Source organism: Hyperoodon ampullatus, assembly GCF_949752795.1.
Source record: "Hyperoodon ampullatus genome assembly, chromosome: 3".
Classification (NCBI taxonomy): domain Eukaryota; kingdom Metazoa; phylum Chordata; class Mammalia; order Artiodactyla; family Ziphiidae; genus Hyperoodon; species Hyperoodon ampullatus.
Genome location: NC_136916.1, coordinates 154,957,601 through 154,983,449, shown reverse-complemented (window position 1 = coordinate 154,983,449; position 25,849 = coordinate 154,957,601). Strand labels below are relative to the sequence as shown.

At 38.8% G+C, this 25,849-nt stretch overlaps 2 protein-coding genes across 2 annotated transcripts in view; one reads left to right on the top strand and one right to left on the bottom strand.

Moving 5' to 3' along the window:
• The window catches only part of SNW1 (SNW domain containing 1), a gene marked incomplete at its 5' end in the record, with an annotated part of 33,668 nt that extends 17,347 nt beyond the window's left edge, over nt 1-16,321 (top strand). Inside the window, 8 exons of the mRNA XM_079699195.1 lie at nt 216-285; nt 972-1,037; nt 2,616-2,732; nt 8,944-9,085; nt 11,875-11,971; nt 14,963-15,080; nt 15,415-15,578; nt 15,656-16,321. Of these exons, the coding sequence (XP_079555321.1) occupies nt 216-285; nt 972-1,037; nt 2,616-2,732; nt 8,944-9,085; nt 11,875-11,971; nt 14,963-15,080; nt 15,415-15,578; nt 15,656-15,854 (973 nt within the window). The 3' untranslated portion in view covers nt 15,855-16,321. The remainder of the gene's footprint in view (nt 1-215; nt 286-971; nt 1,038-2,615; nt 2,733-8,943; nt 9,086-11,874; nt 11,972-14,962; nt 15,081-15,414; nt 15,579-15,655) is intronic.
• On the bottom strand, nt 16,319-25,760 carry SLIRP (SRA stem-loop interacting RNA binding protein; the record flags this gene model as incomplete). The annotated part of the gene is made up of 4 exons (XM_079700200.1): nt 16,319-16,429; nt 16,879-16,986; nt 20,214-20,272; nt 25,664-25,760. 4 exons carry the CDS (start codon nt 25,758-25,760, stop codon nt 16,358-16,360), a joined length of 336 nt encoding a protein of 111 aa, XP_079556326.1. The 3' UTR covers nt 16,319-16,357.
• Nucleotides 25,761-25,849: the final 89 nt, after the last annotated feature.

Here is a 25,849-nt window from a genome sequence, read left to right as displayed (position 1 = left end):
ATTCAGCAGGTCATAATCTGCACATTCTTAATTGAATACACCAGCTCTAGCTTCTCAACGCGTTGCTATATAATAGGTGGACGTTACTTATACACTCTCTGTTTTTGTATCTGTTTGATGCTTTACATAATAAAAAATGAGGAGGGGAGACGACATATTAACTAAAAAGGAAAAATCTGTATCACTCTGTGGTTGTGCTTTGGTTTATCCTTCAGGATTAATAAGAAAATTCCCCGGGGACCACCTTCTCCTCCTGCACCTGTCATGCATTCTCCTAGCCGAAAGGTAATCTTTGCTCTAGTTTAAAATTTCTTTTTGTACTCACAGTTACTAATTTTATAAATAACCTCACATCGAATAAAGTCTAGATGCCTATGTAGTTACATTTCACCACACTTATTGTTTCTTTAATTTGTTTTCCAAGATCAAATAGGGACCCACTCAAGACTATAACATGCAGTTCCAGAGTGCCTATGAGAATGTATGTAAAATGTTAGCTATTAGTTTTATTATTATTAACCTAACCCCTGCATTTAATGGAATGAAAAGGGTCTGGTATTTGACAAGAAGAATGTTATCATAGTTATAGGAAGTAAGTACCTGGGATCATTAGGTCTGTGCTTGATAGTCCAAGTGGCTTTTTTTAGATATATTTTATTACCCAACTAAAAGAACAAGTTCTCATCTGAAAGAAGTCACATCAGTTTAAATATGTAAAAATACCAGCATTTATAACTGTCAAAAATAATTTATAGATTATTTTCCATTTTTTATATTAAAGTTATTACTAGAACCCATGATATGGGAACATAGTATATAGTGCCACCAAACAAATGGAATTAGGACCTTTGACTAAATCCATCCATATGTAGTGTATACTGAGCTGTCTTTGAAGAGAAAGATTGCACATAGGTTTTTAGCTAGACTATAAATCTAAAAATGTCTCTTCTTCCTCTCTTTTCTCAATTCAGATGACTGTGAAGGAACAACAAGAGTGGAAGATTCCTCCCTGTATTTCAAACTGGAAAAATGCAAAGGTAATTAACTTGTCTCAGTTTTAGAACCTCCTGGAAAACACCCAAGAAGGACCTTCAGCCAGGGTACCTTTAGTTGAAACCTCAGCATCTCATTTAGCTGAAGATTTTCAAGAAGGAACACTCAACTTATGTGACTTTTCTCTTTTTATTTTAATGTAATAGAAATGTTAGTATGCCAGGCACATGAATACCATGTGGACTCTCCTAGTAAATTGTAGTTACCGGAAGCATATAGAGAAGGAAAGTGTAGAATAAAGTAACATATCAATGAAAGATGGTATTCTTTAGAAAACTCAAATTTATATCTAAAATTCTTCCTGAAAGGATTTAAACCAATTTAAATAATCATATGACAAGACAGAGTAAATGTTTGGATATATTCAGTGCTTTAATTTTTAAATTACTTGTTTCTGTTTATAACAATGCAAGTATAAACTATATGTACTAATCACCAAAGCTACCAGGAGTCATGAAGAATCTGTAAAATAATGCAGAATAAATTTCCTAATCACTGTTTCCTCTTTTCTCTCAACTAATATTTCATGATTCTGATGTTGATGAGTGAGGAAGGCCACTTTAACCCGTGGTTTAAATATAAATTGTTCCTTAAAGGAAGTTAGGGAATTCCCTGGTGGTCCAGTGGATAAGACTCCACGCTTTCACTGCCAAGGGCCCGGGTTCAATCCCTGGTCTGGGACGTAAGATCCCACAAGCTGTGCAGCGTGTCCAAAAAAAAAAAGAAGAAGTTATATACTCATCCTGAAACAAAAAGATTGTTGGGTGGTCTGGTTTGGATTGATTAATATGTATGTAACTATGAGGTATCTTGAGCTGACTCTGTAACACTTCCTTATATTAGGAATAAAGACCATGGACTAGAGGTCAGTATTTTGGAGTCTAGTCAGAAAGCTAAGCCTGAAAGTTACATGAATGTTCAAACGTATTCCTTGAGTTGTTGAAATAGGATGCAAAATTTCAAAACACAGAATCTTAGTTGTCTAACAAATTTTATCTTTTTTCCATTTACTAAAACTTGCAGGGTTCCGAGAATCTGACAAGTCATGAGAACAGTACAGCAGATTAAGCTACCCATAGACACTGTGATTTTAGTGATTTGTTCTACCTTTGTATGGCTGTTACATTTACTCGATGAACAACTATTAACTATTTGATAGTGATTTCCTTTTATTATAACCCACAATCTTAACAGGAGAATCTTTTCCCAGAGCTTGCACTCTGAAATCATACTGCCCAAGTTTAAATCCTAGTTTGTCTGTTTATTAACTGTATGACCTTGGGGACGTTACCTCAGTATCCTTATTTGTGAAATGGAAATAATAATGTTACCAGTCTTACAGAATTGTTGTGAAGGTTAAATGAGGCCCTGGATATAAAGTGCTTAAACAATCCTCCACACAAAGCACTCATTGGTAGCTGCTGCTGTTGTTGCTTAATTGTGAAGAAAGATGTAAGGAAAAAACTTTAAATGGTTGTCAAAACGGACATATATAAATCTAGTTTTAAAGACTCTGCAGTAGCTCCTTTGTGACCAGTGTTTTCTATCTGCCTTCACGCTAGGGTTATACAATTCCATTAGATAAACGTCTGGCAGCTGATGGAAGAGGACTGCAGACAGTTCACATCAATGAAAATTTTGCAAAACTGGCCGAAGCCCTCTACATTGCTGATCGGAAGGTTGGTCTGTTATAATTAAGTTGTTTAATGCTCTTGATAATTTGTAAATACGTTCTCAGTTACCTAAGATACTGTTATTTTAGCTACATTGCTGAGTACCTGAAGAGGCTGTCACCTGTGGATGTGTTCCAGAGATGACAGGTGCTGGTTGCAGCTCTGTACCTGGTCTCAGCATTCATAGACTTGTACACCTTCCTCACCACTGGTGATTCGGCTTCCTCACAACATTCCAGAATAATGGTTCACTAGGCTGATCTCATTTTGGGAAGATTGCCAGCTGCTCTTTTTAGGTTTCATCATTTTTCTCTCTTTTAAATGTCTCGCAAAAGGTATAGGGAAGGGCAAATAAACATTCTGATGTGTTGAATGCTATAGAAAATGACATTCATAATATTGGCTGTCTATTAATATCATGGTATTAATATGTGTCTTTGAACTTTACATACATCATGGTGTGTGTATAGAACATAGAAGAGTACACCTTCTGTATCACAGTGAGCACCCTTATGGAAATTATCTCTTCCACATCTACATTAAGGCTTTATCTCTTTTTTTTTTGAATTTTATTTTATTTATCTTTTTATACAGCAGGTTCTTATTAGTCATCCATTTTATCCACATCAGTGTATACATGTCAATCGCAATCTCCCAATTCACACACCGCCCCCCTGCCACTTTCCCCCCTTGGTGTCCATACATTTCTTCTCTGCATGTGTGTCAACTTCTGCCCTGCAAACCGGATCATCTGTACCATTTTTCTAGGTTCCACATATATGCGTTAATATACAATATTTCTTTTTCTCTTTCTGACTTACTTCACTCTGTATGACAGTCTCTAGATCCATCCACGTCTCTACAAATGACCCAATTTCATTCCTTTTTATGGCTGAGTAATATTTCGTTGTATATATTTACCACATCTTCTTTATCTGTTCATCTGTCGATGGGCATTTAGGTTGCTTCCGTGACCTGGCTATTGTAAACAGTGCTGCAGTGAACATTGAGGTGCATGTGTATTTTTGAATTATGGTTTTCTCTGGGTATATGCCCAGTAGTGGGATTGCTGGATCACGTGGTAGTTCTATTTTTAGTTTTTTAATGAACATCCATACTGTTCTCCATAGTGGCTGTATCAATTTACATTCCCACCAACAGTGCAAGAGGGTTCCCTTTTCTCCACACCCTCTCCAACATTTGTTGTTTGTAGATTTTCTGATGATGCCCATTCTAACTGCTGTGAGGTGATACCTCATTGTAGTTTTGACTTGCATTTCTCTAATAGTTAGTGATGTTGAGTAGCTTTTCATGTGCTTCTTGGCCATCTGTATGTCTTCTTTGGAGAAATATCTATTTAGGTCTTCTGCCCATTTTTGGACTGGGTTGTTTGTTTTTTTAATATTGAGCTGCATGAGCTGTTTATATATTTTGGAGATTAATCCTTTGTCCGTTGATTCGTTTGCAAATATTTTCTCCCATTCTGAGGGTTGTCTTTTCATCTTGTTTATGGTTTCCTTTGCTGTGCAAAAGCTCTGAAGTTTCATTAGGTCCCATTTGTTTATTTTTGTTTTTATTTCCATAACTCTAGGAGGTGGATCAAAAAAGATCTTACTGTGATTTATGTCAAAGAGTGTTCTTCCTATGTTTTCCTCTAAGAGTTTTTTTTTTTCCTGCGGTACGCGGGCCTCTCACTGTTGTGGCCTCTCCCATTGTGGAGCACAGGCTCTGGACGTGCAGGCTCAGCGGCCATGGCTCACGGGCCCAGCCGCTCTGTGGCATGTGGGATCCTCCCGGACCAGGGCACAAACCCGTGTTCCCTGCATTGGCAGGCGGACTCTCAACCACTGCGCCACCAGGGAAGCCCTCCTCTAAGAATTTTATAGTGTCCGGTCTTACATTTAGGTCTCTAATCCATTTTGAGTTTATTTTTGTGTATGGCGTTAGGAAGTGTTCTAATTTCATTCTTTTACATGTAGCTGTCCAGTTTTCCCAGCACCACTTATTGAAGACACTGTCTTTTCTCCATTGTATATCCTTGCCTCCTTTGTCATAGATTAGTTGACCATAGGTGCGTGGGTTTATCTCTGGGCTTTCTATCTTGTACCATTGATCTATGTTTCTGTTTTTGTGCCAGTACCATATCGTCTCGATTACTGTAGCTTCGTAGTATAGTCTGAAGTCAGGGAGTCTGATTCCTCCAGCTCCGTTTTTTTCCCTCAAGACTGCTTTGGGTATTCGGGGTCTTTTTTGTCTCCATACAAATTTTACGATTTTTTGTTCTAGTTCCGTAAAAAAATGCCATTGGTAATTTGATAGGGATTCCATTCAATCTGTTGATTGCTTTGGGTAGTACAGTCATTTTCACAATATTGATTCTTCCAATCCAAGAACATGGTATATCTCTCCATCTATTTGTATCATCTTTAATTTCTTTCATCAGTGTCTTATAGTTTTCTACATGCAGGTCTTTTGTCTCCCTAGGTAGGTTTATTCCTAGGTATTTTATTCTTTTAGTTGCAGTGGTAAATGGGAGTGTTTCCTTAATTTCTCTTTCAGATTTTTCATCATTAGTGTATAGGAATGCAAGAGATTTCTGTGCATTAATTTTGTATCCTGCAACTTTACCAAATTCATTGATTAGCTCCAGTAGTTTTCTGGTAGCATCTTTAAGATTCTCTATGTATAGTATCATGTCATCTGCAAACAGTGACAGTTTTACTCTTCTTTTCCAATTTGTATTCCTTTTATTTCTTTTTCTTCTCTGATTGCCGTGGCTAGGACTTCCAAGACCATGTTGAATAATAGTGGTGAGAGTGGACATCCTTGTCTTGTTCCTGATCTTAGAGGAAATGCTTTTAGTTTTTCACCATTGAGAATGATGTTTGCTGTGGGTTTGTCTATGTGGCCTTTATTATGTTGACGTAGGTTCCCTCTATGCCCACTTTCTGGAGAGTTTTTTTCATAAATGGGTGCTGAATTTTGTCAAAAGCTTTTTCTGCATCTATTGAGATGATCGAAAGATTTTTATTCTTCAATTTGTTAATATAGTGTATCACATTGATTGATTTGTGTATGTTGAAGAATCCTTGCATATCTGGGATAAATCCCACTTGATCATGGTGTATGATCCTTTTAATGTGTCGTTGGATTCTGTTTGCTAGTATTTTGTTGAGGAGTTTTGCATCTATATTCATCAGTGATATTGGTCTGTAATTTTCTTTTTTTGTAGTATCTTTTTCTGGTTTTGGTATCAGGGTGATGGTGGCCTCATAGAATGAGTTTGGGAATGTTCCTTCCTCTGCAGTTTTTTGGAAGAGTTTGAGAAGGATGGGTGTTAGCTCTTCTCTAAATGTTTGATAGAATTCACCTGTGAAGCCATCTGGTCCTGGACTTTGTTGGAAGATGTCTAATCACAGTTTCAATTTCATTACTTGTGATTGGTCTGTTCATATTTTCTGTTTCTTCCTGGTTCCGTCTTGGAAGCTTATACCTTTCTAAGAATTTGTCATTTCTTCCAGGTTGTCCATTTTATTGTCATAGATTTGCTTGTAGTAGTCTCTTAGGATGCTTTGTATTTCTGCGGTGTCTGTTGTAACTTCTCCTTTTTCATTTTTAATTTTATTGATTTGAGTCCTCTCCCTCTTTTTCTTGATGAGTCTGCCTAATGGCTTATCAATTTTATCTTCTCAAAGAACCAGCTTTTCGTTTTATTGATCTTTGCTATTGTTTTCTTTGTTTCTATTTCATTTATTTCTGCTCTGATCTTTATGATTTCTTTCCTTCTGCTAACTCTGGGTTTTGTTTGTTCTTCTTTCTCTAGTTCCTTTAGGTGTAAGGTTAGATCGTTTATTTAAGATTTTTCTTGTTTCCTGAGGTAGGCTTGTACAGCTATAAATTTCCCTCTTAGAACTGCTTTTGCTGCATCCCATAGGTTTTGGATCATTGTGTTTTCACTGTCATTTGTCTCTAGGTATTTTTAATTTCCTCTGCTTCCTTCAGTGATCTCTTGGTTATTTAGTAATGTATTGTTTAGCCTCCATGTGTTTGTGTTTTTTACATTTTTTTCCCTGTAATTCATTTCTAATCTCACAGCGTTGTGGTCAGAAAAGATGCTTGATATGATTTCAGTTTTCTTAAATTTACTGAGGCTTTATTTGTGACCCAGGATGTGGTCTATCCTGGAGAATGTTCCGTGTACACTTGAGAAGAAAGTGCAATCTGCTGCTTTTGGATGCAATGTCTTATAAATGTCAATTAAATGTATCTGGTCTATTGTGTCATTTAAAGCTTGTGTTTCCTTATTAGTTTTCTGTTTGGATGATCTGTCCATTGGTGTAAGTGAGGTGTTAATGTTCCCCACTATTTTTGTGTTACTGTCGGTTTCCTCTTTTATAGCTGTTAGCAGTTGCCTTATGTATTGAGGTGCTCCTATGTTGGGTGCATATATATTCATAATTGTTATATCTTCTTCTTGAATTGATCCCTTGATCATTACGTAGTGTCCTTCCTTGTCTCTTGTAACATTCTTTATTTTCAAGTCTATTTTATCTGATATGAGTATTGCTACTCCAGCTTTCTTTTGATTTCCATTTGCATGGAATATCTTTTTCCATCCCCTCACTTTCAGTCTGTATGTGTCCCTAGGTCTGAAGTGGGTCTCTTGTAGACAGCATATAGATGGGTCTTGTTTTTGTATCCATTCAGCAAGCCTGTGTCTTTTGGTTGGAGCATTTAATCCATTCATGTTTAAGGTAATTATCGATATGTATGTTCCTATGACCATTTTCTTAATTGTTTTGGGTTTATTTTTGTAGGTCCTTTTCTTCTCTTATGTTTCCCACTTAGAGAAGTTCCTTTAGCATTTGTTGTAGAGCTAGTTTGGTGGTGCTTAATTCTCTTAGCTTTTGCTTGTCTGTAAAGCTTTTGATTTCTCCATCGAATCTGAATGAGATCCTTACTGGGTAGAGTAATCTTGGTTGTAGGTTCTTCCCTTTCTTCACTTTAAGTATGATCATGCCCCTCCCTTCTGGCTTGTAGAGTTTCTGCTGAGAAATCAGCTGTTAACCTTATGGGAGTTCCCTTGTATGTTATTTGTTGTTTTTTCCTTGCTGCTTTCAATAATTTTTCTTTGTCTTTAATTTTTGCCAATTTGATTATTATGTGTCTCGGCATGTTTCTCCTTGTGTTTATCCTGTATGGGACTCTTTGCATTTCCTGGACTTGGGTGGCTATTTCCTTTCCCATGTTAGGGAAGTTTTTGACTCTAATCTCTTCAGATATTTTCTTGGGTCCTTTCTCTCTCTCTTCTCCTTCTGGGACCCCTATAATGCAAATGTTGTTGCATTTAACGTTGTCCCAGAGGTCTCTTAGGCTGTCTTCATTTCTTTTCATTCTTTTTTCTTTATGCTGTTCCGCAGCAGTGAATTCCACCATTCTGTCTTCCAGGTCAGTTATCCGTTCTTTTTCCTGTTATTCTGCTATTGATTCCTTCTAGTGTAGTTTTCATTTTGGTTATTGTATTGTTCATCTCTGTTTGTTTTTTAATTCTTGTAGGTCTTTGTTAAACGTTTCTTGCATCTTCTTGATCTTTGCCTCCATTTTTTTCCCAAGGTCCTGGATCATCTTCACTGTCATTATTCTGAATTCTTTTTGTGGAAGGTTGCCTATCTCCACTTCATGTAGTTGTTTTTCTGGGGTTTTATCTTGTTCCTCATCTGGTACATAGCCCCCTGCGTTTTCATCTTGTCTATCTTTCTGTGAATGTGGTTTTTGTTCCACAGGCTGCCGGATTGTAATTCTTCTTGCTTCTGCTCTCTGCCCTCTAAGGCTTTATCTTGAGTTAGTCTGATTGATTTTGAGAATATAACCAGTTCCTGTATTGGTATTGAAAATTGCTTTACTGGAATCTTCTTTAATTTTATTTTTTAGATTGTTTCTGAGAAAACATTAGTGAAACACTGACTTACAAGATTGATTGGGGTCACTATAGTTTCAACCACTAAAACATTTCTCTGAGTGAAAAAGCTAAATTTGTAATGTCATCTAGGCAAGTTATCTTTCTGTAGACAAGAATCTTTGTTTTAATCAGCAATAACAAATTTGAATTCTTTATAACTGTTCTTTCAAGCCAGAGTTTAGTCAGGGAGTTACATTACAGCTGAAATTCTTTATCCCCGATAGTGTCTTATTTATTAATGTCTGACTTTACTAACAGGCTCGTGAAGCTGTGGAAATGCGTGCTCAAGTAGAGAGAAAGATGGCTCAAAAAGAAAAGGAGAAACATGAAGAGAAACTTAGAGAAATGGCCCAGAAAGCCAGGGAGAGAAGAGCTGGGATCAAAACCCATGTGGAAAAAGGTATGACATACTCATTACTAAACTGAATTTGCATTGTTAATAATATCTATCTCATTTTAGAAAATCTCTATTGTTTTTTATTGCATACAGAAGCAGTACATACATATAAAGAAAATATAGATATTTCAGAAATAATTTAGAAGTGAAACAGTAATTTCTGCCTTATTAAGCTGAAGCAATAGAAAACAAAGAATGTGTATTTAAATGTGGGCCTCTAATATGCAAGAACACTAGAAGTTTTTAAAGTTCTGAGCAGTATACTTTTAAAAATCACATATTACTCACATGATAGGCTTAATTTTCTCTTATTTTAATTTTCTTGAAACAGAGAAATCTGATCTCCAACTGAATAATTCATGTCCCCCACATGGTAAATTAATCCAGAGTTTTTCTATCTTGTAGGCCTTTGATCATTAAATCTGCCAGTATTTTCTCTCTGGCTTTATCTAGTGGTCTACGTTGGTATATTAATTCAGGTAGAGTGAGAAGACTAATTCTAATTCAAGAAAATTATGAGGGTGGTTTTTCTTTCATTAATAAATCTTAGACTAGTGTAATTATTCATTCAGTTCATATTGAGCACCTACTGTGTGCAAGACTCTCTTCTAGACACAGAGTTTTCTAATAGACAGGTAGGGGGTATAGCAGTGAGCATTTTAGTGAATGTAGACAGACCAAAAAAAGTTAGTCATATAGTATATTAGAAGGTGATAGTAGCTATGGAGAAAAATAAAACAGAGAAGGAGTATAAAAGTGCCAGAAGGAGAGAGTGGTTGGAATAGGCCTCACTTCTGAGATAGTAACATTAGCACAAACACTTGAAGGAAGTAAGGAAGTGAGGCATGTGGATATCTGAGGGAAGAGTATCCCAGATAGAAGGAACAGCAAGTGCAAAGGCCCTGAGTTGGGAGTATAACTGGTGTGTTCAAGGAAAAGCAGGAGGCCAGTAATGGGTGGATTAGACTGAGAAAGCTAAGCAGTAGGAGATGAGGTGTCAGAGTAGTTAGGGCAAAGTGGCCAGGTCATGTATGCCTTTTAGTCGTTGTAAGAACATAGCTTTTACTTCAAGTAACAAGGGAAGCAATTTGAAGAGTTTTGAGCAGAGTGACATGATTTTGTATATGTTAGAAGGCTATGGAATGGTCATTTGGAGAAGCAGGGAAACCATTTGGAAAGCTATTGCAATAATCCAGATGAGAGATAATAATGAGAGGTAGTGAAAACATGGTCAGTTACTGGAAGTATTTTGGAAGTAGAGCTGACAAAATTTGCTTATGGATTTTGTAGAGGAATGACAGAAAGGGAGTCAAGGATGACTCTAGAACTTTTGATCTAAATATTTGAGAAGGATTGAGTTGCCATTTACTAATATTGAGAAGACTGCGAGGGAAATATTAAGAGTTTAGTTGTGGGACTTCCCTGGTGGCGCAGTGGTTGAGAGTCCGCCTGCCGATGCAGGGATCACGGGTTCATGCCCCGGTCCGGGAAGATTCCACATGGCGCGGAGCGGCTAGGCCTGTGAGCCATGGCCGCTGAGCCCGCGAGTCCGGAGCCTGTGCTCTGCAGCGGGAGAGGCCACAACAGTGAGAGGCCCAGGTACCGCAAAAAAAAAAAAAGAGAGTTTAGTTGTGGACATGTTAAGTTTAAAATGGAGGGGTCAAGCAGGCACTTGGTTATAGGAGTCTTGAGTTCAACTATAGGGAAGTAACTAAGGTTATAAGTATTAATCCACTTCCTTGAATCATATATAAATGTCTTAATGAGGCAAGATATAAAAAGCTACCTGTTGTAACCTAGCCTCTGAAGGTAATTCACAGTAAAACTTCCCTGTATCTAAGTTCTCTAAACTGATTAAAAAAAAAAAAAAAAAAACAGAATGGTTCTTGAGAAATTAGTTACAAATATTAAAAATATCTTGCCAAATATTAATAAAAGCTAATGCTTATTGAGTATTTATTATGGCAGGCACCACTCTGAGCACTTTACATATATTACCTTATATAATCCCTACAGCAACCCTATGCAGTGGTTCTGTTATTATCACTGTTTTACAGAGGAGGAGACAAAGGCTCACAGGGGTTAAGTCATCGGCACAATTTCACATTTGCTAGTCTGTTGTAGAAACAGGATTTGAATCCAGACAGTCTGGCTCCAAAGCTCATGCTCTACACTGTATTCCTTCTATATCTACATTATATCCCTTCAGCCTGGAGAGAGCAGAGAAATGAAGATAGACATAAACACAATAGATACAGATCAAGGTGCAGCCAGCCCCAATGTACCATGAGCAAACAGTTCTTTATTCAAAGTCAGTCTTTGAAAATATAAGGATAAACTTTGCATAATTCTTTTTTCCTGACATTTTATTATGAAAATTTTAAAACAGAAAAGTTGAAAGAATTGTACAATGAACACCCATATCTCCACCATCTAGATTCTACAGTTATCATTTATTTAAAAACAGTTAGCATTGCTAAATTTGCTTTATCACATACCTACCCAGCTCTCTCTCCGTCTGTCAATCCACCATACTACTTTGATGTGTTTCATAAAGATATCAGTACACTTTATGCCTAAACACTTTAGCTGCATGCATGATTCTGGAATTCACATTCAAAAATTAAACCAATACTATTGGATTTAAATTACTTGCAGGTAAGTTTAAAAGGGCTGAATGTGAGCACAAAGAAATTCTTGGATTTTTCAGCCTAAGGTTAAAGAATATTCTCTTGTTCAAAATATTAATGGGTAATATAGTGATAAAGTAATTTTCAACTGTGTCCACACAGAGGATGGGGAGGCACGTGAGAGGGATGAAATCCGGCATGACAGGCGAAAAGAGAGACAGCATGACCGGAATCTTTCTAGGGCAGCTCCAGATAAGAGGTAGGTACTATTTGAGATAAATACGAATTATGAAGAGTGGCCTCTGTGAACCTTTTCGAGAGGAGGTTTAGTGCACTAAGACCAGTTTGCTTCTCTCTCTTTCCTCTTCAGGTTGATAACTTAATAAATCACTTATTTTTTTGCACTTAACTGCTTACTCTGTCTTAGCAGAAGAACTAACTATCCATGGAAGTTATCTTTTCTTCCATTACCTTGTAGAGTCAGCTAGAATTGAGAATGATGGGAATATAGAAAAGGGAATTGAGATCATGTTTGTGAATAGAAAGTCGTGGATATGCCTGGTCTGGTCTGTTCTTTTCCTGTTTCAAATGGTGAGACAAATTTATCATGTGCCTATTCCTCTAGACAGGAAATAAGCTTCTGTACCTTTATTGAGATCCTTTCACGTGCAGAGTACTGTACCAAGTACAGTGGGGAAGCAGAGCAGGTTTTGTAAGAAGTGAAAGTCAGCCTCTTTTCATGAGCAGTTTCACTTAAAATTCAGAAAGACAGAGATGTCATTTGAAATTACTTAGGAAAATTGACAGAGTGCTCTTAGTAAGTACAGACTTGTACAAAACAAAGGAAATACATGTATGGAGACTGGGAATAAAGTAGGGATTAGTGAAGTTTGTGGTTCACCAAAGGCCAAGGACTGAAATTGCTGAAAAGTTGAAGACATGCTGTAATACAGAGGTGGAATTCCGAGTAAGGGTTAAATGCAAATGTAAAACATTTTCTTTCCAAATAAGCAGTTTTTCCATGCTCTCATCCTCCTCTGAGCTGATACAATCTATTTTTTCAAGTCATATCTTAAACAGATTCCTGCTGGTGGTGGTCTTTGTTGTTTAATGGCATATTTCATCTCCCTGAATGAGTGAAGTCATGGAGAAGCAGAAAATCTGAATTTAGAGTTGTGTTTAAATGTACAGTGTAGGAGAGAGGAATGAAGTATGCAAGTGCACAGTTAATGACACTCTTAGTCTGAAATTCCTAAGCTGCAAAAATCAAAATGGCTCTGTGGATAAATTGAGCCCTTAAAACCAGTAACATGACTATGAGAATTGATAACATAGAAAAGCTTTAAACTTGTGATTGTATGAAAATTAGATTGTCTATAGAAATCATTTTAAGACCTGAGCCTCTAGTAAAATAAATGATGATGGTTACCATGGTATCACCGCAATGTAGATTGCATATATACTGAAACAGCAGGGGAATTAAGTTAATCTGAATGTCAAACATTTTACTGAGTAATCCAGTCATTGACATGTTTACCTCAGAATTCTACTAGAATAAACTTACTAAGTGTGGTTCGGTAAAAGAACCGATTCTAGCTTATTGAAAAGGATTCGTGTGATCCATCTAATTTGCATCTACTCCCCCTAACCCTTTATAATAGCAGATATAGACCATAGCAGTTTCCTATCTCAGCATGCATTACAAGGTGATTGCTTGTGTTAAAGACTTCCATATCAAGAATGATTCTTTTGAGAAAGGACAGTCTCTTCAAGAAATGATATTGGAAAAACTGGACAGCTACAGGCAAAAGAATGAAACTAGACCACTCTCTTATACCATGCACAAAAATTAACTCAAAATGAATTAAGGATTTGAATGTAAGACCTTAAACCATAAAATTCCTAGAAGAAAACACAAGTAGTAATAAGCTTTGACATTGGTCTTAGCAACGTTTTTTGTGAATCTGACTCCAAAGGCAAAGGAAACAAAAGGAAAAATAAATAAATGGGACTATATTAAACTAAAAACTTCTGCACGGTGAAGGAAACCATCATCAAAACAAAAAGGCAACCTACTGAATGGGAGAAGATACTTGCAGATCATATATCCAACAAGGGGTTAATATCCAAAATATATAAAGAACTCATACAACTCAACAACAAACAAACCCAATTAAATGGGCAGAGGATCTGGATAGACATTTTTGCAAAGAAGACATGCAGATGGTCAACAGGCACATGAAAAGATAATCAACATCACTAATTATTAGGGAAATGCAAATTAAAACCACACACCTGTTAGAATGGCTCTTATCAGAAAGACAAGAAATAGCAAGCATTGGAGAGGATGTGGAGAAAAGAGAACCCTCATGCAATGTTTGTGGGCATATAAATTGGTGCAGCCAGTATGGAAAACACTATGGAGATTCCTTAAAAAATTAAGAATAGAACTACCATATGATCCAGCTATTCCACTTCTGGGCATTTTTCTGAAGAATACAAAAACACGAATTCAAAAAAGTATATGCACCCCTGTGTTCACTGCAGCATTATTTACAATAGCCAAGATACGGAAGCAACCTAAGTGCCCATCAACAGATGAATGGATAAAGATGATCTGGGGCATGTGGTGTACACTAGAATACAACTCAGGCATAAAAATGAAATCCTGCCATTCATGACATGGATGAACCTTGAGGGTATTATGCCAAGTGAAACAAGTCAGAGGAAGAAAATACTGTGTGATTTCACTCATGTGAAGTCTACAAAAACAGAACAAAATGAACAAACAAACAAAAACAAACTCATAGATACAGAAAACAGATTGGTGGTTACCAGAGGGGAAGGGGGTTGAGGGATTGGTGAAATGGCTGAAGGTCAGTTGTATGGTGATGGACAGTAACTAGACTTTCAGTGGTCACTTTGTGTGGGGTACACAGATGCCGAATTATGTTGTAGTCCTGAAATTTATATAATGTTATATACCAATTTTATCTCAAGGAAAGAAAAGAGTCTCTTAGCAGTTCTTTTCTGCTATCAGGAAGGCTTAACTGTAAAACCCTCTCTCTTATAATCATGTATCTGAAATGCTTTAAGAGCTGCCATCCTGATTATGCATTATCAAGGAATATATATATTCACAAGATGTGAATGTACATATTTACTCTGCTTCTGATATCGGTTGTATTTAAGTGGAAATTCAACTTGTTTGTGAAGAATTTTCAGTTTGTGACATGGTATTTCAAAACAGGTCGAAACTGCAGAGAAATGAAAATCGAGATATCAGTGAAGTCATTGCTCTGGGTGTGCCCAATCCTCGGGCTTCCAATGAAGTTCAGTATGACCAAAGGCTCTTCAACCAATCCAAGGTACAGAGTCTAGAAATAGCATATATTAAGTGTTGATATGAATACCAATCCTCAGGGAAATTAACATACTAGTATCCTCCAATTTTAAAGACCACTATGCTAAAGCAGTCAGCTGTTAATGAGTACCATATTTAATCTAAGAACCCAAAGGTGGTATGAACAAAAGTTAATGGACTTTGTGACCGTTCTTTAATGACTTTTATTTGCAGTTCAGATTATTGAAAATGTGAGCTATAAATGAGCAAGGGTTTTTACTCTTCACAAGAATGTAATCAGATTCAACTTTTAATAAATAATAACATGTACATTTTTAACATCCTCTATTTTTCCACAGGGTATGGACAGTGGTTTCGCAGGTGGAGAAGATGAAATTTACAATGTTTATGATCAAGCCTGGAGAGGTGGTAAAGATATGGCCCAGAATATTTACAGGCCCAGTAAAAATCTGGACAAGGACATGTATGGTGATGACCTAGAAGCCAGAATAAAGACTAACAGGTACCAAGGCAGACAGTTTAGTTTGTGTCTGCACCAGTGAAAACAAAGTTGTTCATGGTCGTTTTCTTTTTCCCTAGATTTGTTCCCGATAAGGAGTTTTCTGGTTCAGACCGTAGACAAAGAGGCCGAGAAGGACCAGTTCAGTTTGAGGAGGATCCTTTTGGTTTGGACAAATTTTTGGAAGAAGCCAAACAGCACGGTGGCTCTAAAAGACCCTCAGATAGCAGCCGCCCCAAGGAACATGAGCATGAAGGCAAGAAGAGGAGAAAGGAGTAGATACTTTCTTCAGAGTGAATGAACTATTATTCATAACCCTAATGATGCAAGTCATATGGGGGAACACTTTGTAAATGGCCAGGATAAAAATTACATCTGGGTGTCAGAGCCCAGCACTACTTTTTATTATAGGAGAAAGGGGGGGATGGAAAAATTCTACTTTGAATTATTTAGTTTTTTTAAAGAGTGGGTTGTGTTTGTGCTTCTCCCACCTTTTGGCATTTACAGAACATACTGCCCCACACATGAGTGACATTAGTACTTCGGGGTTAATATTTTGTCTAAGAATGACTGCTTACAAATAAAGCTACCCCAACCACAGTGCGTAGAAAGGAGGATGTTCACGTATTGGAACCGTCCTGCCAAATGATGTTTGCCCCTGTTGTGCTCTGTTTTAATTTGGAGTGGGGAAAGTAAACTCTTGCTTGGTGCAACTATCTGTTTCCAATAAAAACATTTAGACAAAATGTCCAGTTTTGTTTATTTAATAGGCAGTGATGGTCTCAAAAATCTTTGTCTTCATCAGATGTTTGGTCCCCTTGCAAAGCTTTGGGTTTCTGAGCTTGAACATGGAGCTGGGAAAAAAAAGAAATCACATAAGCACTGTAAGGAAAGGCAATGTCTGCAAAAACATTAAAACTGAAAACTGTTGTTTTATTAGGGAGTCAGCAGCAGGAAGTCAAAGGATGTTATTTGTTCCTTGTACTTAAGACTCTCTGAACTTCAGTTAAAAATTGTAAATCATCAGTCTGGCCCAAGGTCACAAAGTAAGTGGAAAAGCCAGGATTTCAGCCAGGGTCTCCCTGCTGTTTCTACTGTTCTGTGTTGCATATACCTTGCTAACCATTAAAGTGTCTTCTTGTACTTCCCTTTCCAGACCTTTTAGAACTGGGCACTCTCCCACCACCACCATTCTTTAACAAACATTAAGTTACACATCTTCCAAAGTCCCTGTCATTTCACACTTCTGACCTATTTAACTGATATACAGAAAGCTCATGACATGATATAGAAAAATATTTACCTTTACTCCATCAATAACATGATTTTCCTGTTGTAGTGCACTGTGAAGTTCTTCTTCTGAAGAAAATTGAATCCAACCCATACCTCTGTGAAAGCCAGTCTCTCTGTCCTAAAAATTCAAAATTTAGGAAGAGATGAATAATCATGAACTTGAGAAAGTTTCCAGGAGCTCCAAATCAAACTACCAACATTTTCATCTGCCAAAATGGAGTAAAAGGCATTTTAATAAATATCAAAAACCCTGCTTTAATACAAATACTCTCCTATTTACCCAAAGCTTAATCTCTGTTAATCATAACACTCTCTCTGCTTTTCTACTTCCACTGGAGAAATAAAATATGAGTAAAGAGCTTTCTGTGTCATTCTAGATATAAACCATTAACAGCAATAGTCAAGCAAAATTTTGATCACATAAAGAAGTACTCTTCCTGTTTCTAACTTCTAAACTTCTAGAAACTAGAAAATTAACCCTTAAAACCTAGGTGCATTTCTAGTAATTTCTGAGACTAACCACCCTCATCACAACTACCACCATTATCATCACATGCTCCTAATGAAAAAGGAAAAAAAAGTTACCCTTATTTACCTAGTTCTAGACTTCTGGTTAATTTAAGCAGTTCTGCTACTTCCCTTTGTGCAAAAGACAGAGTGCTTATCATTCAACCTATACATCAGATTCTGATGTATATGTCTTATACATCAGAGATTCTAGTGTGCTTAGACGTACCCTGCCCAGCCCTCCAGCCCTTCTATGTAAAAAATGCCAAGATGTCTATTCACTCAATGTACATCATCAGTCTTGTTACAGTAAAGTAATGTGCTCTGCCCCCACAAACACATTCTTGGGAATTGCCCCCATATACCTGGAAGGTAAGTTTATAAGTATTAACCTAGAACACAGGAAAAGTTCCTGTTAATGTCCCAGTGATTCACTCCTTACCTCAGATAGATAGGTCTCTACTCCAGGTGGCCATTTCCATTTGTAAAGGCATTAACATTTTTGTGCTAAAATTTAGATACTATGTATCTAAAATTGGAACCTGCATTTCTAACTTGAGTACAATGAACTTGTTACAAGAAACTAATTTTCTTCCTGTTACACATTACTTAATTTTCCCAAGAATCAAAACCTCATGTTTAAATCTAAAATCTGTTAACTCTGGGTCCTAAATTCTTTTAAGAGGGAAATGGCAACCAAGAAAAATGTTACCTTTTGGAGAAACTTTTTTTATTTTTTAATATTTTTATTTATTTATTTATTTATTGGCTGCGTAGCATGCGGGATCTTGGTTCCCCAACTAGGGATGGAACCCTTGCCCCCTGCAGTAGAAGCACGGAGTCCTAACCACTGGACGGCCAGGGAATTCCCGAGAAACATTTTTTTAAACGCTCTTCAAAAAATACAAATTTCATACACTTTTTTTTTTTTTTTTTGCAGTACGCGGGCCTCTCACGGTTGTGGCCTCTCCCGTTGCGGAGCACAGGCTCCGGACACGCAGGCTCAGCAGCCATGGCTCACGGGCCTAGCCGCTCTGCGGCATGTGCGATCTTCCCGGACCGGGGCACGAACCCGTGTCCCTTGCATCGGCAAGCGGACTCTCAACCACTGCGCCACCAGGGAAGCCCAATTTCATACATTTTTAAAACTATTTTTTATGCTTATAGATTTTCATGTCTGTAATACACATGCCTCATTTTTTTAAGCAACTATAAATCCCATTGTATCAATGAATTAGTATCTATTTAACCAACCCCACTGATGAACACTTAGGTTCTTTCCAATTATGATATTAAACAATGCTGTTTTGAACATTCTTGACCTCACATTTCTGTAGAATAAATTCCTACAAATGGAACTGCTAGATCAAAGCAAAGGCAAATTCTTATTGTTAATAGATTTTGCCAAATTACCCTTCAGTGAAGGTATCAGTTAACTTCTCAACAATTACAGTAGCAGTTTCCCTATACCTTTACTAGCACTGGATATGCATAATCTGTTAGATCTTTGTAAGGCAAGTAACTGTTTAACCAAGCGTTAAGAATTTAAGTTGCTTTAAGTTGATACTTTACCACAGCCTTTCAGTGCCATGAGGAAAAAAGTTTTAGTGAAGCATGTGTAAACTGTGTACTCACGTTACACACCCCAAAAAACAGTAATCTAGAGAGTCCACAGAAAAATATAGCCCAGGATAAAGTAGAACAAATCTGTAGATTGATTTTTTTAAGACTTTTTTTTGGAATTAAAGGACTCCATTACATTTTTTAAAACTTATTTACTTATTTGTGCCATACCCCGAGGCTTGTTGGATCTTAGTACCCCCACCAGGGATTGAACCCACACCCTCCACAGTGAGAGCAGAGTTCTTACCACTGGACCGCCAGGGAATTCCCTATAGATTGATTTCTAAACCCTCATGAGGAGGCAAAGAAAATGTAACAAATATAAACACACACAAAAAGCACTCAACTCAATGAGGATAAAGGTTAAAATATTCTCCACCAGTTAGTTTTATGATAAAATTATCCTCTACTCTCTGAAGTCCTTATTACAACACTGTAATAGACAAAATTCCAAAACAGCCCCAAGATCTCCATGTGTCCCACCATGTTGACCCTGTATAATCTCTCCCCTTGAATGTGGGCAAGGCCTAAGACACGCTTCTAACCATAAGAATACAGCAAAAGTGATGGGATATTGCTCCCTTGATCAGGTTATACAGCAAGGATGATGGGGTGTCACTCCAAAGACTACATTATAAAACTGTTTTACCAGACCAGAGAAACCCCCTTGCTGACTTTGAAGCAAGCTGCCACATGGGGGAGAAGCCGGGTAACAAGGAACTGCAGGCAGTTCCTAGGAGCTGAGAGCAGCCTCCAGCTGAAAGCCAGCAAGATAGCAGACACCCCAGTCCTACAGCTGAAAGACTAATTCTACCAACAACCTAAGGGAGCTTGGAAATCAATCTTTCCCAGTTGAGCCTCTGATGAGACTGCAGCTCCAGCTGACACCTGGATTGCAGCTACGTGAAACTCTGAATAGAGGACCCAGCAAAGCTATGCCTGGACTCCTGATCTGTACAAACTGTGAGATAATGTATGTGTGTTGTTTTGAGCCATTAAGTTTGTGATAATTTTATGCAACAATAAAAAACACAAATACCTCAAATACCTAGGATACGGTTTATTTTTTTAAAGCAGTATCACCCATAATTTAATCAACAAAGACTGAACAGCTTCACTTCATTACAAATTCTATAAATTGAAAATGCTTTCACACAAAAAAATCAAGAATTAGAGGATAACATTATTACTTTTTTTTTTTAAGATAATACTCACAAAAGGAACAGTACACTTTCGTACATGGCCAAATTGTGAAAAGTGTTCTCTCAGTTCACCTGTTTAAGAAGAGAAAACTATTAAGAGTTGTTAATTTTGTATCCTCCATCCTAGATTGATACAGAAACCAAAAGGGCTCCTAAAGCTCCCAAACTTCTTGTGAACAGGAGTTACTTTGTATTCCCTTGAAGCCTTAAGATCTAGGAAATAGCTATGGTATTGATTATAAAATTGTAATGTACTAGATTTGGGAAGGTGATGAGGTGGGAACATGGACAGATAAATTGCTGAGTTGACTGTAATCTTCATCCCCAGCAAATACTGAGTGTCTTCACCATACCAGGTACTGTGCTAAATGCGTGGATTATAATCCCTGAGAAGATTACACAGAAGACAGAAAAACAATTACAGTACAGCATGTTGTTAGCTATATTAGAGATTTCCAAATAAAATCTCAACGTACTTGCCTTTCATGATTTACAGCTTACATTAGGTTAAATCGTTGTTACTCTTAATAGTTTGTTGAGTCGACCCTACCTATCCTTCCTGCCTTACTTCCCACTGCATGCCCATAGTTACTTTCTAGTACAACAAATGAAACTCTGTGTATCTGTCCTGTGGATTCCTGTCTTTGCCTGCTGTTCTTTCCCTTTAACATGTCAGTAATCCAATCTCCTTTTGCCTAAATTGTATCTATCCTCCAAGACCCAGGCCAAAAACATTCACAGATTTTATTGGGCTCCTACTGAAAAACAAGGCAACATACTAGCCCCGTGAGGCCTCAAAGATGAATAGTAGATTATTTTAAAGATCAAAAACTACACGATCGGCATGCCTGCGTCCAGGAAGTGCAGGGTGACGCTGTAAACGCTGGGGTGAGAGACTAACGTGTGGAAACTCTGCACCCCGCACCTACTGCAGAAGCTGTGCAGGGCCAGGTGGGTGTGGGATCCGTACGTCATGATACTCTCGGTGCCCAGGAAGAGCGTGTAGCGCGAGACTGGGACGAGGAAGTGTGGGTGCTACTTTTTCCTGCACAGCCTGCAGCTGCAAACCAGAACTCACAGGTTTGCAGGGGCCCAGGCTCAAATTTAACCGTGCAGCAGTGGTTCACCCCCAGTGTGTAGTTCACCAGGCCTGGGGACTCGAAGGTGTCCAACAAACTTGGCCGTATGCATGCAGCTGAGGCCTCACAGCTTCCCCAATGTCTCCAGCGCTCTGGATACACCTTGCCCAGGTGTATCTCGCTGAGGGGGACATGGAGGGCGCCGGCAGCTTCGGGGCTTGCTGCACACCTCTGGAGCCCGCCTTCCCCAGAGCTTCTGCTGAATCCTTACCAGATCCCACCTGGCCGCCGCTGGCCTCCTCCCCGCCACGTGGCTCCCCACCCAGACTTGGATAAGTGGGTACTGAGTGTCCCTGACTGGATGGCTGCACAGATGGCAGCAGGATCCTCGGTTTCCTTTGGGCCCCGAAGCTGAACGTTTACGCTGCTCCTCACTCTGCCCAAAGTGCCTGCAGCCTTCAAGTGTGTGCCCACCGCCCCTGGTTTCCCAGTAAGTTCCTGAGCAGCCTCACTGCATCAGCCCGACTGACCACCTGTGCTGTGAAGAGACCCTTCCCTGGCCCCTGTGAAACAGCCTTTACTGGCCTGCGACTCTGGCTGAGCCCATCAGCTGCTGCTTCTCCGAACTACTGTTCTCTGTTGTCGACGCACATCAGCAGCCTAACCTTAAAATACTGAAACACTGAAAATACTGCAGACCTTTTAGCTAGCAGGCAGAAGAGTTCAAAATAAGCATCATTCACCTACTGGAGTCAAACTGAGGCACACACAGACCTTCAGGGATGTGAGTGTGTAGAGTGTGAGTAGTTGTGCTAAAGTTGGGAGTAGTAAAGGTGATGACCCACAATACTGTGTTACAACACACCAGTGGATCCATAGAGAAACTGGATGTTAACCTCAATATAGGACAAAAAGACACTTATTTAAATTCATTCTCTAAGAACAGGAAGTAAAAGAAGAAACAATACATTAATTTGTCCATCTCTACCAAGAACAGATTAACAGCTCTGGGAAGCATAGATAGGAAGCTGAACCGTTCTCTGGAGATTGATGTGATCATTGGGCACGGCCAGAGGAGAGACCACACAAAATGCACATAGATCCTCTTCCCTGAGGTGTAACAGTTAAACAGTGAGGAGTCTTCAAAAAATTGCTTCCTGAATTAGGTAGTGACATCTACACATATTGGCTGCAAGCAGAGATGTACAAATCCACCCACAATCTAAATTCAGTCATTCTTAACATTTTGTCATATACACATATCTATATGCATGCATATATATGTAGTTTTTCAAAAACATTTTTAAGTAAGATACACACATCAGTGCCATTACGTCTCTCAATACTTCAGCACTCCTGTCCTAGGAATAAAGACATAATTTATAGCCACAATATCATTATCACACTTACAAGTCAATGATAATTTCCGAATTTCATCTAACTCCCAGTGTAATAGGGAAGAACTTTTGTATTCTATTACAAGTTAATCACTAAAGGGACGTTGCCTATAAAGCTTAAATTATACATAATGGGGCTTCCCTGGTGGCCCAGTGGCTGAGAATCTGCCTGCTAATGCAGTGGACACAGGTTCGAGCCCTGGTCTGGGAGGATCCCACATGCCGCAGAGCAACTAGGCCCGTGAGCCACAGCTACTGAGCCTGTGCGTCTGGAGCCTGTGCTCCGCAACAAGAGAGGCCACGATAGTGAGGGGCCCGCGCGCCGCTATGAAGAGTGGCCCCCGCTTGCCACAACTAGAGATAGCCCTTGCACAGAAACAAAGACCCAACACAGCAAAAAAATTAATTAATTAATTAATTAATTAACTCCTACCCCTAACATCTTCTTTAAAAAAAAAAAGAAAGAATTATACATAATGGCCCATCTCTGGGAACCCTGCCTCCCTGATAATGAGTGTTAAGCTAAAATACCTTTGTTTAGCTCACAGGAAATGTCCGGACCAGGCCCACCCCTCCGGAGTCTGGCTGGAACCAGGGGTTTACCCGCTTCCCTTTCAGCATAAAAGAAGCCTGAATTTTAACTCAGGGAAGGTGTTTCTTTGGAACACTAGTCCACCGTCTTCTTGGTCTGCTGGCTTTCCGAATAAAGCTGCTATTCTTTGCCCCACCCAACAACTCATCTCTCAATTTACTGGGCTGTCGTGCAGTGAGCAGCACAAGCTTGGACTTGGTAACACCAGTATATATATATATATATATATATATATATATATATATATATATATATATATATATTTTTTTTTTTTTTTTTTTTTTTTTTTTTGCTGTATGTGGGCCTCTCACTGTTGTGGCCTCTCCTGTTGCGGAGCACAGGCTCCGGACGCGCAGGCTCAGCGGCCATGGCTCACGGGCCCAGCCGCTCCCCGGCATGTGGGATCTTCCCAGACCAGGGCACGAACCCGCGTCCCCTGCATCAGCAGGCGGACTCTCAACCACTGTGCCACCAGGGAAGCCCCACCAGTATATATTTTAAACTTCCAAATTGTTTCCTAAATGTGTTTTTAAAATTTCCCCCCTCAACACAGGATCTATTAAAAATCACACATTAAATTTGGAAAAAAAAAAAAAAAACTACATGATCGCTTTCTCTTCTGTACTACAGTGCTTGTACTTTCACTGATTTACATTTCATGTTACCTGTTTCACCACCCTAGTTCATCTAAACCTCACTGGTTCAAAAACTGCCTATATTTGTTGTTTGTAAGTCTCCTCACCCCCACCACTATACCATAAGCTTGCCAAGTGTTGAGTCCACTATGTCCACAGTTACTGATACACAACAGGGCAATATTTGCTGAATGAATAAATAAATGTCTAGTAATCCTTCAACCAGCCACAGGGGCTAAATTTCTGAAGTGCTCTAATAGTTGATCAAACCAGGTGGCAAGATCAGGCTCTCACACAGAACATATTACTGGAGGATAAACAAAATAGTTTTAAACCAGGTATTAAAAGTTCTGGAAAACATTCACTTCCAAAACAAACTAGCTCTAGAAAGTAACCCTTTTCCCAAATTACCTACAACTGTTATGGAAAAACAGCTGCAAGCACCAAGAACAATGCCTACCACATAACAGATACTCCTTAAACATCTGCTGAATGAATGAACTGAGAGAGAGACTGTAGTCAAAGTCGTATTTTATACACTCTTTAAGGATCTTGAGCAAGTCCATTATGGTCTGGAAACGCATCTGGAAGATGCTTGCAGAAACCCCTCGGCCTTTCCAGTTTCACAGGGCCTAAAGCAAGACATTCTGCTGGGTGTGGTCTGAGAAGGTGGGGCACAAACTGATCTATTTCCCATTCTACTACCCACACTCATTCCACTCCTTGTTTAAGGGAGCTGACCTGATACATGAATATCTGCAAAGTGACCATGGACTTTAAAATTTTTGTAAGCATATGTAAAAACCCTAACTCAAAACTGCAGCTGACAAAAATCAATGTTGGTGAGAGATTTCAGTACTGATGACTCCCAGCCCTCTATCTCCAGCCTAGGCCTCTCCCATGAGCTTCAATTTTTGTAATCATGAAAACAACTATCATTTATTGAGTACTTACTCTGTATTGAGCACAAGTCTACGCAGTTTACATATAAATTCATTTAATCCAATCAACAATCCTAGAAAGAAGTTATTATTGACTCCATTTTGTAGATGATGAAACTGAGGCACGGTAGTGAGCCCTTTTCCCCAGTTACTTCCGTTAGTCAGGTTACACAACTACCAAATGGCCAAGCTGGAATTCTAACGCAAGGAGTACGGCTTCAGAGTGCATTTCTCCATCGATACACACCGTCCTCTGTCCAACTAACGGAGACCTCACAGGTTTTTCAAACTAAACACATTTAAACTTTACTCCTCATCTTCTTTCGATCTGCTTCTCCTACATTCTAATCACAAAATTCACCAACGCTAAAAACCTGGAAGTCATTCCACCCTTTCCCCCATCCCCCATTCATGCCATCTGTCGATTTTGTTTGGTTAACATACGTGAATCTGACTCTTCCTTCTATCACTACCCTGAAATCCTCACTTTTGAACTAAATCACTGAAACTACTTTTGCCACTTTGAATCCACCCTGCAGTCAAAATAACCCCTTCTAAATCGTTAGTCTTAAATTTCCAAGTAGTTAAACCTTTAAACTCCGAAAGGCTAGAGACTGTGAATACGTGCTCCAAAAGGTCAAGGGGCATCCCTAAACGGCTAATTGCAAACAAAATTTCTTTCTACTCAGTGGCTTGCTCAGGAGCATACACAGCCGCCTTAATCCAACCACCACGCTGATTTAAGTGCTCCGCAGAAAGCAAGGTTTTTCAGGATTGCTTGGACCTAAAACTTCCGCCCTTACTACATCTCCAACTCACTCGAGGCCGCGGTCCACGGAATTTTTCTGACAAACGCAACCGGCCGGCGGATATTCGTACGCACTGCCATTGCTGTTCTCGCTGCCGAAGCCGCCATCTTCAGAATGAGAGACCTCCAGTGACCTGAGGTCACGACCCCGGAAGAGCCTGCCTGATCCGGAGCACGAAAATCAGCTTCCGGGTCAA